Here is a 13601-nt window from a genome sequence, read left to right as displayed (position 1 = left end):
TGGTTTCCTATGATACCTAAGCCATCACAGGTGGTGGTTGTTGTTGCTGGATCTGCCTGTCCCAAGACAATGGGGTGTTCCTCCAGGGATGAAGTCAAACTGCTGTGTTAGCAGCACCAAAGTGACCTCCCTGGGGCACAGATCTGGGCAGTGGGTATGGAGGTCCTGGGCTGCAAGGAAGACAAGACCACCCCCTTCTCGGCCTTGCCGATGTGGTCCCAAGGAAAGCAGAGTGATGCATTTGACACCAGCTTGGCTGAAAGTTTCTAGAAGGAGACGTACAAGGAGCCATCCAACCACCTTAGGGACTCCAGATTTGTGTAGGGCTTACTCTTTAGCCTCTTCTTCTCCCAAAGACTTTCTCACGAATGAGTGTAGCCGCAAGGCAGTTTAGGGATCAGAGTTTTCCTTCCCAGGCTGACAAGTAGGATCCAGGAAACACAATGTTGTATTTTATGAGAAAGCGTGTTCTCCTTCATGGAGAGCACGTGTTGCGGTGGGGGCTGCCAGGACACTCCAAAGTTGGGGGGCGGGCTAATTGATCGTTGGCCACTGATGCGATTGGGGCTTCCCTTGTTGTTGGGAAGAAGTTAATGTTGCCATTTATTGATTGACAGCCAGAAATAGTAAAACTCCTTGCACGAGGCTAGGGCTTCCTCTTTTCGCCCGTGCATCGGATTGCCCGTCCCTCCCTCCCTAGAATAGGGTTGTTCGCTTTGACCTTGCTATGCCTGTCATGGGGTCGTCTGCTTTGGAGCGGGGGCCTGGTAGGAATTTTGTCCATCTGGCTGATTGGCTGGGGCCATTTGGTTTTTGCCTACAGCGTAGCAAATCGTCACAACTTGTAAGGTTCACGGTTAGGCATTGGTTTATGGTTTGGTTGGTTGAGGGGCATGGATTGGCTGTGCCTGCCCCTCTAATGCTGCTGCTGCAAGGGATTCCGTTAAAGGAATTGGGAGCTAACTATTGCTTGCCCACTCTGTCAAGGGGGCTCGGGCCATAGCAATGAGCTCCTGGTTGCATTTGGGGTGAGGGCAGGTTCCCTGCTCCGTCATAACCCCCAAGTGTATTCCCCCATTCTGACTTTCGCATCGTGCGGAATGTCAGTCTGTCCCCCATGGTGGGGGCAGATAGTCGCAACCAATGCCTAAGCAACCACTCACAAATTTGTATTTTAATAAAGTTGTGGCCAAAATTATGCCAAAAATCTTAAACAAAAACTTCTGTGTGATGTGCGAGTTATTGGGGTGGCCCTGGGGACCTCGACACACAACAATCAGCTGATCCCACCTCCACAATCATTTATTCCAATTAAAAAACCCCAAACTGCTTGACTGAGATTTGCATTGAGTTCCTTTTCCTAGGAATCTGTTATGATAACTGTACTAACAGAACAATGTGCAAATTTACTTTCATGGGGAAACACTGCACTTCTCAATAACTATGAGCACCTTCTGAAACGTTCTGGGGATTTCAAGGAAGTCATCTTGCTTGTCATACAGGCACAGATAAATCCATGAATTTGACAACTGCTCCCTTGTCTTTAAGCTGATCCAATTATGTAGTGCAAAAGTCTACTGCATGCAAACTGATTATGTTTCAGTTGCTACTGTGACCAATAAATATGTGTAATTGTCCGTATACAGTGCTGCAAAATCAAAATTGATTTCATTCCCTTCTTGCAGTGATTTAAATCCATCCACCCTGTATATGAGCATAAAAGTTAGATTGTAGATTTCTTTATTTTTACACAGCAACAGTGTTCACCTTCTCTACATTTCAGCAGTCACCTCTGGCACAATCCCTCCCCCACTCCAGCAAATGCTGGCCTTCCCCTGCCATGATGTTTTCTGAAACCCTTCTGCTCAATATATTCACCTTATCTGCATTTTTAATTCACCCACGCCCATCCTTCAAACTTTTTATTTTTGGGGGAGAGCTTTCCTGATTCTTGCATGCAGCTCCACAGTTTGAGGATTTGGCTGGATAACGAGCAGCGATCTTCAAAGGATCTGGCGCATTCACAGCAATTTGGTTCACATGAAAGGCTTGGCAGCCTGTCAAGTGCAGCTGAGAATGCCAATTAGTTGGTGTGCTTGAGTGGAGTTGGGGGCTGGAGGGGGCTGCACTCTGGTGGGCATACTGTAACATGAGGCTGGAGACAAAAGAGGGGAGTCCAGCCTTGCTATACAGGGCTGGGCAGGATTAAGTTCTAATTGACAAAACCTCTGCTTAAAATCTGCAAGGAAGTCCTGTGGGCATTTAATGGATCTTTTTACTGTCTTCCCCTGTAGGATTTCAGGGCTCGGCGCTGCGTTTTCAAAATCCTCGTTTCCAGTATATTGTTGCCATATGTCGGTTTGCTTTGCTACTAGCTACCTGTAACAAACAGCTCCAAATATACCCCGAATGGTTCCTTATAAAGTTCTTTTTGAGTTGCAGAAACTTGCAATGGTAAAATCTGCAAGCAATTTCCAGTTTTGAGAAGTGAAGTAGGCAGAACTCTGCTGCTCTGTGTTGGGAGCGTTTTCCAGAGCATCCTCAAGAACACTAGGCCATTGTATCTTTGGTGTGGGATGCCCCTGGTTGCGTGTTCTTCCTTTTAGAACCTCCACTGCATCCCGATTTTAGAAGGACAAAGTACAAGATGCAGGTCTTGTCAGAGTTGCCCTTGCATGGGACATACAGAAGGGTAGACTGAGTGTTGGTGCCACAGAGATGGCCTAAAAACAGTAGCAGCCATCCCCCTTACCAAGATGGAACAGAACAGGGGGGCAGCAACAATGGGGTGGTGCTTTCTTTCTTTTATGCATAAGGATAGTAATTTATTACATGCACATCCTGCCTTTTCTGGGGAGCTCAAAGTAGCATACCTGGAAATTTAAAGGCTATTTACAGAAATATTGTAAAATTAATGAATGTTAGAAGGATGTTGGATAGAAACTAAGGGGTTTCCAGCTGTAATGATTTAGGAGACACGAAAAAAAAGGTTTATAAATGGGTAAAAGCTTAATGGTAATGATTTGCTGAACTAACAAATTGAAGTGGAATACAAAGAAGGGAGGTATGAGGAGGCCGGAGGAAATAAGTGTATGAAAGATATGTTATGGAAAATTATTTGTTTTTTAAATGTTCTTATGTTGTATTTTGTATTTTGTTTTTCTTTTTCTTTTTTAACCTTTTTCATTGTTATATTTTAAAAACTTTAATAATATATATATATATATATATATATATATATATATATATATATATATATATATATATATATTAAAAAAAAACAAAGTAACATACATTGTTCCCCACGTTATCCTCCCAACCACCTGTGAAATACTGTATTTTTCACTCCAAAAGATGCACCAGACCATAAGGCGCACCTAGTTTTGGGAGGAGGAAAACAAGAAAAAATTATTCTGAATCCCAGAAGCCAGAACAGCAAGAGGGATCTGGCTTCTGGGATACCGTGTGGCTGTTCTGGCTTCTAGGATAACTGCGCCAAGCCTCTTCAGGGAAGCGGGATGAAGGCTCCCCCTGCCCGAAGAGGCCGCACACGGCTAAGGCAGAAGCCAGGATGGTGCATTGCTGAAAGGGCGCTGCGCAGTTCTCCCTCTCTGAGAGGGAGAACTGCACAGCGCCCCTTCAGCGAAGCTGGAGAAGGAACAGAAGGAGCCCCTTCTGTTCTTCCTCCGGCTTCCAGGACAGGCGCTGCGCAGAGAGGGAGAGTTGCGCAGCACCCCTTCCGCAAAGCGGAAGGAGGAACAGAAGGGTCTCCGTTCCTCCTCCCGCTTCGCTGAAGGGGCGCTGCGCAGCTCTACCTCTCTGCGCAGTGCCATTCGCTCCATAAGACGCACTCACATTTCTCCTTACTTTTTAGGAGGGGAAAAGTGCATCTTATGGAGCGAAAAATACGGTAGGTCAAGCTGAAAGGTGGTGAAGTGGCCAAGGGTCACCGAGAGAGTGTTATGTCTGAGCAAGGATTCGAAGCGAGGTCTCCCCACACCTTGTCTAATACTCATAAGCACAACAACATCTGCTTTGTCCTCAATAAAGTAACATTCAGCACTGATGCTTTCCCTTTGCCACAGCTTTTCCCCACTGCTGGTCTCCCAAACGGTTTCATTGGCTCAAATAAGCACAGATTTATAGAAAGGCACCATGTAAGCTTCAAAATAAATAAAGCAGTTTTTCACTTCCTGGATTTTTCTGAATTCTGTGAAATGTTGCCTCCAACATGGCCGGTTCCCAGAAGTCTCAGTTGCCTCCTCAGCTATAATTTTGATTTATGCCATCATTTGCAAGGAGTGTAAAACAGTTCCATCTCCTCCTTGGGAACGCCAGTCGGTAAACATAAACAAAAGGGCTTTGGTTCGCTATTAATGGAAGCATTAATTAATCTCCCATCATGTTAGTAGCCAGCTGAAAAGCTAAAAAAACAGGAAAGAAACTGAACTGGCAGCAGGTAGCAAAAACATATTCAGCGTGTTGGAATGTGCCATTTAATTGAGTTCCTGCAAAAGCACAGCTGCGTTCCAGTTCAGATGCTGCTTTATGATGTTTTAAACTGTTCCTCCTTTCCCTGTCGTTGAATCTAGATGATGCAAGTTCAGGAAGAGAGAGTCTAGCGCCCGAAGTTCCCAATAGTGAATCTGAAGATCATTCTGGAAAGCTCTGGGGTAAGCAAAGACGCATTCAATATAACTAGCTATGTTATGGCTAGAGGATAAGAAGACGGAACACAGTTCCAGTTAACAGGGACTTCACTGGCAAGATATTATTCCTGTGGAACAAACACATATTGCAGCCAAATAGACTTCGACTGATGTCTTTTTTAATGTAATTAAGATTTATTATTGTAAATAATTACTGTATTTTTCACCCTATAGGACGCACTTTCCCCCCTCCAAAAATGAAGGGGAAATGTGTGTGCGTCCTATGGGGCGAATGCAGGCTTTCGCCGAAGCCTGGAGAGCGAGAGGGGTCGGTGCGCACCGCCGGGCTCCCAAGGCTTGCAGACAACAGCCTGCAGCCCGAAACCCGGGGAGCGCAGTGGAGCGCGTCCCGGGCTTCGGGCAGATATCCGCAAGCCTGGGGAGACCGGTGGGAGTTCCTGCCGGGCTCCCAAGGCTTGCGGATAGCAGCCTGTTCTGGGGGCTGGGGTCAGGGGAAGCTCGGGCTTCCCCAGCCTGGGGGGAAATAATTTTTTTTCTTTATTCCCCCCCCCAAAAAAAACTAGGTGCGCCCTATGGGCCGGTGCGCCCTATAGGGCGAAAAATACGGTAGCTGATGTGAATCTTCCTTTTGACAGTTCAGGTGGCCATTTCAATGTCTGACCATTTAACGACATCATAGAATCATAGAATCATAGAGTTGGAAGAGACCACAAGGGCCATCAAGTCCAACCCCCTGCCAAGCAGGAAACACCATCAGAGCACTCCTGACATATGGTTGTCAAGCCTCTGCTTAAAGACCTCCAAAGAAGGAGACTCCACCACACTCCTTGGCAGCAAATTCCACTGTCAAACAGCTCTTACTGTCAGGAAGTTCTTCCTAATGTTTAGGTGGAATCTTCTTTCTTGTAGTTTGGATCCATTGCTCCATGTCCACTTCTCTGGAGCAGCAGAAAACAACCTTTCTCCCTCCTCCCTCCTGACGGGTCCTTCGTCAGGTTTAATGATTTTAGATGATGATTCATGGCAATGTCTTCATAATGGTTTTTAGAATTAATAATAATCTTCAGATGTCTGTAATATGCTCGCACCTTGTATTTTTGGCAGAATCTGCATTCTCATATTTCAAACTCTCCTTGCCAAAATATCTGCATTGTTGCAATAGGGTGATCTTTCTTTCTATCTGTATTTTCGTGACATTTTAACCTGTAACATCAGTTCACCTCTGTGTCTTGTTTAATGACTCTTTAAACAACCTTGAAGTTTCTAACCCATGATGCACTGCAGTAATAAGGTAAACACAGAGGGACAAATACTTCAAGACTATTTACCTAAGCTGAGTAATTGTTTAAATTGGTGTGCAATCAATACCTGCTACAGTTCAAACTGACAGCTGAGTTTTCCACACACACACAAAAACAACACAAAAATATGAGAGACACTATTGCAAAGTGGAAATCCTCCAGCTGGTTTTGCAGATAACTAAGAACCACCACACGCTCCGCAACGTAACATCTGTGTTTGCTGTCTGTTTTCTCTTAGAAACACTTGTTTTTAAAATAGCAGAACAGATTTTGCGTGTTGAGTCACAGTAGCCCCCCAATAATTCACACTTCACACATCAATTTTTGTTTAAGGTTTTTGGCATAATTTTGGCCACAACTTTATTCAAATACAAAAATGTGAGTGGTTGCTTAGGCACTGGTTCCGACTATCTGTCCTTGCCCTCAGGGACAGAGCTGGCCTTCCGGATACCAGCGGAAGCCAGCGTGGGAAACAAGTATTGGGTGAGAGATGAAGCTGGGACACAGACCCACACCTCTCACCCTCATGTTCCGTTGGGGCTTGCACGGCCCAAGTCCGACTCCGGGGACAAGGACGAAAGAATGGCAAGCCCCTGGATTTCCTTTAACGGAATTCCCATTCGCATCATTTGGAGGGGTAGGCACTTACCCCTCCAAGCACCAATTTAACCAGTGCCTAACCGCCAACCTTACAAGTTGTGACGATTTGCTACGCAGTAGGCAAAAACCAAATGGCACCAGCCAATCAGCCAGATGGCAAAATTCCTACCGTGCCCCCGCACCAAGGCGAACGACACCATGACAGGCATAGCAAGGTCAAGCGATCAGCTTAAATAAAAAACCCCCCTATTAAAGGGAGGGAGGGCGGGTGATCCGATGCAAAACGGCCAAGAGGCCGTGCCAACGTCTGGCCCCTGTATATATAGACTCTGACCCCTCCTCCGAATTGGCAACAATCAAAACACCCCAGCAACCCAGTTTAACCATTTAAATGGTCGGGATTCAACTAAATTTGCCTAGTCACTGGAGGGTGGCCTGTTCCCAACCGCAACACGTGCTCTCTGCTAGGGAGAACACGCTTTGCGTGTTGAGTCACAGTAGCCCCCCAATAATTCACACTTCACACATCAATTTTTGTTTAAGGTTTTTGGCATAATTTTGGCCACAACTTTATTCAAATACAAAAATGTGAGTGGTTGCTTAGGCACTGGTTCCGACTATCTGTCCTTGCCCTCAGGGACAGAGCTGGCCTTCCGGATACCAGCGGAAGCCAGCGTGGGAAACAAGTATTGGGTGAGAGATGAAGCTGGGACACAGACCCACACCTCTCACCCTCATGTTCCGTTGGGGCTTGCACGGCCCAAGTCCGACTCCGGGGACAAGGACGAAAGAATGGCAAGCCCCTGGATTTCCTTTAACGGAATTCCCATTCGCATCATTTGGAGGGGTAGGCACTTACCCCTCCAAGCACCAATTTAACCAGTGCCTAACCGCCATGGAGCCCTCAGCTCACCGCCAAACCACTCGCAGCCCCAACCAAGACCTCAGCTTGGTCACCACCGCACCAATCCAAGCCTCATTCCTTGAAGCGGAAAGGTGCATGCCATCAGCTTGGAAAAAGGATGGCCTCTCAAAAAGAATCTCGGGGTGGGAAATTGCATCGCCACCAGCTCCAAAACTTTTTTGACCACAGCAGAATTGATGCGTTTTCGGGCCCTTTCAGTGGCAGCCGGGCAACGACTGCCCTTCCAAACGCAGCGTTGCAAAAGCTTTGACCAAAAAATTTTCGCTGTCGGCACCATTGCACGCAGCGTCTCCAGGTCACCCAAAATTGCAGCACGTAGTGACAAACAGTCCATGGGCACCAGGTCGTTCTCACCAAGCTGCACCACAATAGCAGCTGGCGGCCCCTCCAAGAGCAACTGCCTCCGGATACTTGGCAGGAACTCCGACCAGCACATCCCACGTCTGGACAGCCAAGACAAGCGAATATGTGGAGGAAAGCCGAAATCTGGACCCAATCCAGATTGCCGTGCTGCGACGCCAGCCCAATGGACGATACTGTGCCCCACAATCCAAACACGGGTCACCGCTAAACCTGATAAATAAGATGAAACAAGCAAAAATTGTAAGACACCAATAATGTTAACGAACATAATCTTTGAATGCATTCGATTTCCAACGACCTGTATTTTATTTCCACTGCCTTATTAACATGCTTTCCGGCCTTCTTGGTGGTACGTTTGTCTAGGCATTGGTTCCCGACTAGCTGCACCTGACCTCAGCAGGGCAGCACTGACGACTGGGCCCCACCATATCGTCAGTACCAGCAAACATTGTGGGGGAGTAATGAATCCCAAGGCAATCGCATCCCGCCAGGTGTCGTTCCCCATAGGGGAAAGATGCACCCCATCTGCCCTAAAGAGGGCAATAGCCTTGAAGAAAATTAGGAGGGTGCAATATTACAGAACCACCTAAAGCAAGGACCTATTTTATTTTATTTGTTATTTTATTTACTTTATTTATTTTATTCTATTATCCACCGCCTTATTAACATGCTTTCTGGCCTGCTCGGTGGTAGTTTGTCTAGGCATTGGTTCCCGACTAGCTGCACCTGACCTCAGCAGGGCAGCACTGACGACTGGGCCCCACCATATCGTCAGTTCCAATAAACAGCATGGGGGAGGAATGAACCAGGATCAGACTCAAGCTCACCCCAAATGCTCCCAGGGACTCTTGCATGGCCCTACCCCTCAAAAGGGGTCGACAAAAGCATGGCAAATCCTTGGATTCCCTTAATGGAACATCTTTGCGCATTGGAGGGGACAGGTCCTCCAACCCCCCCTCCAGACCACCTTGAACCAATGCCTTAAATTATTTTGAGTCCAGGGAGAGCTGCCATCAACTCAATCCAAGCCCTCTTGCATGCAGGAATGCAAACTTATGCTGGAGGAAGACAGCAAACATTCTCGCCCAGCTGTACCACCAGCACTGCGGGAGGACCTGCACAGGTCACACTCGACCGCACCAAAGGAAGGATCTCCTCCCAAAGCATTCCCCATCTGGACATCCAGTATATGTTCACATGGGCAGGAAGACTGAGATGACGCCCCAGTCCAAACCCGTCAACATGCTTGCCAGCCTAGTGTACAATGCTGTGGCCCAAATGTGCACAGCTGCTCCTATGAAAAAAGGAAACAACAGACAAGCATCAGCACAGACATCACTGTGACACTTCCTGATATAATCCTTGTCAGCGTCAGACTTCCAATGACCCGTATTCACAATCCTGTCTACTGACAGGCCCCCAGTGTGCAGCCTTTGCAGCAGCACCTAATCGTAAGGAATGAGGAGTGTTCAGCGGTAAGCAAGCCGCAGGCTCTAATAACTGGTGCACGACGTAAGCACATTGATGCCGGGCTAACGGGAACCCATTTTCATGCACTAGGAGCGGGCCAGCCCCCAGGGAATAAAAAGCCAAATATTCTGTTATCCATAACCGGGCAAGGGCCCTCCTCACCTGTGGCGGGAAGCCTGATTGTGGCACTCCTGCCCACTAAGTCTGTTTTAGAGTTACCAGCTCTAATGACAAGCTCCAAAGGATAAGGAAAAGTCCTGAAGCAATAAGCCTCCAGAATCTCGGCCCCGTGCTGGCTCCAACAACCATTTCCCCAACCCTCAGTGCGAAAATGCAATGGACTACTGAAAGGAGTCTCACCTTGATCTTTAACCCGCAGACAAGTTTTAACTTGTTGCAGATACTGCATAGGTAAAAATTGACCGACTTCCTGCCCACTGTCCTATGAGGTTGGAGCCTATTCCAACCTTCCAAGGCCCTGCGCACTGCAAACTTTATACAAGGGTCTCTGAAAAATTAAAGCTTCAATGAAACAGACATTGCAGCGGACTGAATTCGGATAGTTATAACCGCATGCCCAATCTGCAGCAGGTGGACCAAATACTGCAGGATCTGCTCAGAGGATGGGGGCAAATTCTTCCGAATGGCCAAGAACTGCCAGCTTAAGGCTAAGAAATCCATCCAGGCCTTCCCATAAGAGGTAAAAGCAGAAGGGGAAATGGAATCTGCCGCTCTCTGAAATTACTAATTGTTGTCAAAATGCCACAAGACTGGAAAAGTCTGGCAATAGCCGAGTCTGGAGCCCAGGATCTGAAGCGCTTCATCTGAAAATCGGATAGTGTCAGCGTAATTTGGAGAGTAGAAAGCACAATATTAAACCTTAAGTGGCGCAGCTCGAAAGCATGAGCGGAGGGGCAGAGACTGTGCTACAGCATGAGGACTGTTTTGCCAAGACGCTCACCACCACCTGGTTATCAGACCAAAAGCAGATCCGATGGTCACTGAACTCCTCGGGCCACATGTGAACTGCTACTACAATGGGGAAAACTCAAGAAAAGTTATGTCACATGATTGCCTCACCACACCAGGCTTGAGGCCATAGCTTTGCACACCAGCAGCCCTTGAAATAAAAACCAAAGGGCAAAGATCCAGCAGCACCAGCATGAACCTGAAAATCCCTGAGCGGGTTCAAGGTATCCTGCCATGGCGAACTACTATTGCATACATTCAGGAATTGCTACCATCGCCTGTTATCTGCCTTCACCACATTTGGTAGGCATACACAAAGGTAAGGGGACCTCTGTCAGCATCGCCCTTGAGCCAGTGCCACCAACTGGACTCATCCACTTCAGCCCCAACTGGGCTAGGCGAGCTGGGTAGCACTTCCAGAGACCACCTTCTGCACATGAACAGGTCAAAGTGCTGTGGACTCACAGCTTAGAGTTGTGAGCACCGGATTCACTCCAACAAAAAGACAGTCGTCGCACAGCAGAGTACAGCAGAGTCTGAGTATATAAACAACTCAGAGAGCAGCTCTGTAGAATATCTTCTTTATTCTATCTACAACTATACAAACTATATACAGAGCTTAATAGGTCTAAGCATAAATAAATGCTGCACTGCACTGAGTATCTGCAGCTGCCCTTAGCAGCAACCTTATCTCTACACATGATCTCTAACACTCAGTCTCTCTCCCTCTCCGACACTGACTGACTGACTTGGTGCTGGAGCAGAATAAGTAGAGACCAGAACACGCCTCCTCCTCTCTGGAGAATCAGCAGACTCCTCAGGAGATTCTTGGATATGGGAGGGGTGAAATCTAGGCAGCCTGGCCTAGTGGGAAGATTAGTTAAGTGACCCAGCAAGATCGGATCTGGTGAAGCATCACTTGCTACAGAGGAAGTATTACAAAATAACTTCCTTCAAGGCAGACAGCTTCTCCATAGCCAAGTGGTATGTTTTAGCAACGATATCCAACTGGATCCCTAAATAAAATGGGAATATGGGCAAAAGGTATTGAGCTATTGCTTGCCAGCTTCCAGCCCCCGCTTGGGCAGGGGGCATCTTGTGCAGCCATCATGATATGTAAATTTACAGGGCCGACGCTGGCCAGAACCCCTAAAGAAGTCCCAACCAAGCTGCCGCCAAGCCAGCTTCCTTTTCAGACACACACTCTGTGCAATGCAAAAAAAAAAAAAACACAAAAAAACAACACACACTCCGTGCAGTGCACACACTCTCCATGCAATGCAACTACACACTCCGTGCAATGCAAAAAGCACGCTCTGTGCAATGCAACTACACACTCCGTGCAATGCACACACAAAACCTCTGTGCAATGCAACTACACACTCCGTGAAATGCAAAACACACTCTCTGCAATGCACACACCTTTCATGCAATGCAACTACACTCCATGCAATGCAACTACACACTCCGTGCACTGCACCCTCTGTTCAATGCAACTACATACTCCGTGCAATGCACACACACTCCGTGCAATGCAAAAAACCAAAGCAAAACAAAAAACACTCTGTGCAATACAACTACACCCTCCATGCAATGCACACGCACTCCATGCAATGCAACTACACACTCCCTGCAATGCACACGCACTCCATGCAATGCAACTACACACTCCCTGCAATGCACACACCCTTCATGCAATGCAACTACACTCCATGCAATGCAACTACACACTCCGTGCACTGCACACCCTCTGTTCAATGCAACAACAAACTCCGTGCAATGCAACTACACACTCCGTGCAATGCAACAACACACTCCGTGCAATGCAACTGCAAATCTCCTAGCAATGCAATGCAATTGCAGCCCGTGCAGCGCCGTGCTCTGCAACGCACAGAGCAAACTGCAATGCGGGCACGCAAAGGTGCTTTCTCCCAGTTGCATATTGCAAACATGGCACCCATTACATCCCTCGCAGTGAGGTAACCACCAAAAGGACTTAAGTGTCCAGGTATAGCAATGGGGGAGCATGCAGCTGTCCCATACAGGGACCAATCCTGCAACCTAGGCATTACCGGCACTATGCGCTGACCCAGTGAAACCAATGCTTCATGGACCACATGGGGACACTATTCAGGCCGGAAACGCTTCCAGGCCATCGAATTCTAGGGCAAAGCCCTAGGATCACCTGCTAGGCCAGGCATAAATGTTTCCAGTGAAATAGCAGAGTTGAGGTAGCCCACAGCTTGTCCAGGTACCCCTGCTTGCCCTTTTAGAGGGAAGCACCCCTTCAAGAAACCCAAAGTTATTTATCACAAATGGGCCGAACTGCCCAGCAACAGAATAGCCCATAAGGAGCAGTTTGTTTTGTTTTGTTATAACAATGGCTAAGAGGGGATATGAACTCCCAGGTCCTAGTCCTGCACTTTAGCCACTAAGCCACAATGGCTCATCTCAAAATGGCAGTCGCCTCTATCAGGGCAAAACAAACTTAAAGAAAATAAACTTGTTCAGAAACAGCATAGTTCAAGAGCATATACAGAGTGCTCATAGTCCTTGGAGGCACAGGGAGCCATAAAGCCAACCTTCGGGGATACTATAAACGAAAGTGATATCAGCTAAGCTGGGAACAGCCCTGACTAGCCCCACAATTTCAACAAGAGAAATGGGGGAAACCTTTTTGCGAAAGAAAGCCCCTAATGGGGGCTCTCTCACTATTGGGAAAGGCAAGCCACAGATACAGGGAGAATCTTCCTACAGGGCAGGGTAAGGGGTGGGGTGGGAAATTGAACAGGAAAAGGGGGGAATTAAATTATTTAAGGGACTAGAGAGGATTAAAAGAAAGGGGAAATAAAGAAATAAAGAAATGTAACCAGACAATGAGAAGATTGTCCCAGTGCTCCATGTGATCCGATGCAAAACGGCCAAGAGGCCGTGCCAACGTCTGGCCCCTGTATATATAGACTCTGACCCCTCCTCCGAATTGGCAACAATCAAAACACCCCAGCAACCCAGTTTAACCATTTAAATGGTCGGGATTCAACTAAATTTGCCTAGTCACTGGAGGGTGGCCTGTTCCCAACCGCAACACGTGCTCTCTGCTAGGGAGAACACGCTTTATAAAGTCAAGTCATGGCATGAGCAATCACCAATGAAATAAAATGTAATAGTGCTACTAGAAAAACAATCACAACTTTGTATTTCTAAATGTTATCCTTTGCTTTTGTCAGATATTTTGCTTGTATACAGGGATCTAACAGCTAGTCAGGAAACGCATATGGCCTACCATGTTAGCACACGGCATCT

The 13601-nt window shown here is 47.2% G+C and overlaps 1 protein-coding gene across 2 annotated transcripts in view; it reads left to right on the top strand.

Moving 5' to 3' along the window:
• FGFRL1 (fibroblast growth factor receptor like 1) overlaps nt 1–13601 on the top strand; it is a 181004-nt gene that overhangs the window by 154047 nt on the left and 13356 nt on the right. For both annotated transcript variants that reach the window (XM_081191723.1, XM_081191724.1), the window contains exon 4: nt 4593–4673. In XM_081191723.1, the coding sequence (XP_081047849.1) occupies nt 4593–4673 (81 nt within the window). The remainder of the gene's footprint in view (nt 1–4592; nt 4674–13601) is intronic.

This window comes from Podarcis bocagei (genome assembly GCF_964188305.1).
Source record: "Podarcis bocagei genome assembly, chromosome: 4".
NCBI classification, from domain to species: Eukaryota; Metazoa; Chordata; class Lepidosauria; order Squamata; family Lacertidae; genus Podarcis; species Podarcis bocagei.
This window is presented reverse-complemented; position numbering and strand designations above follow the sequence as displayed.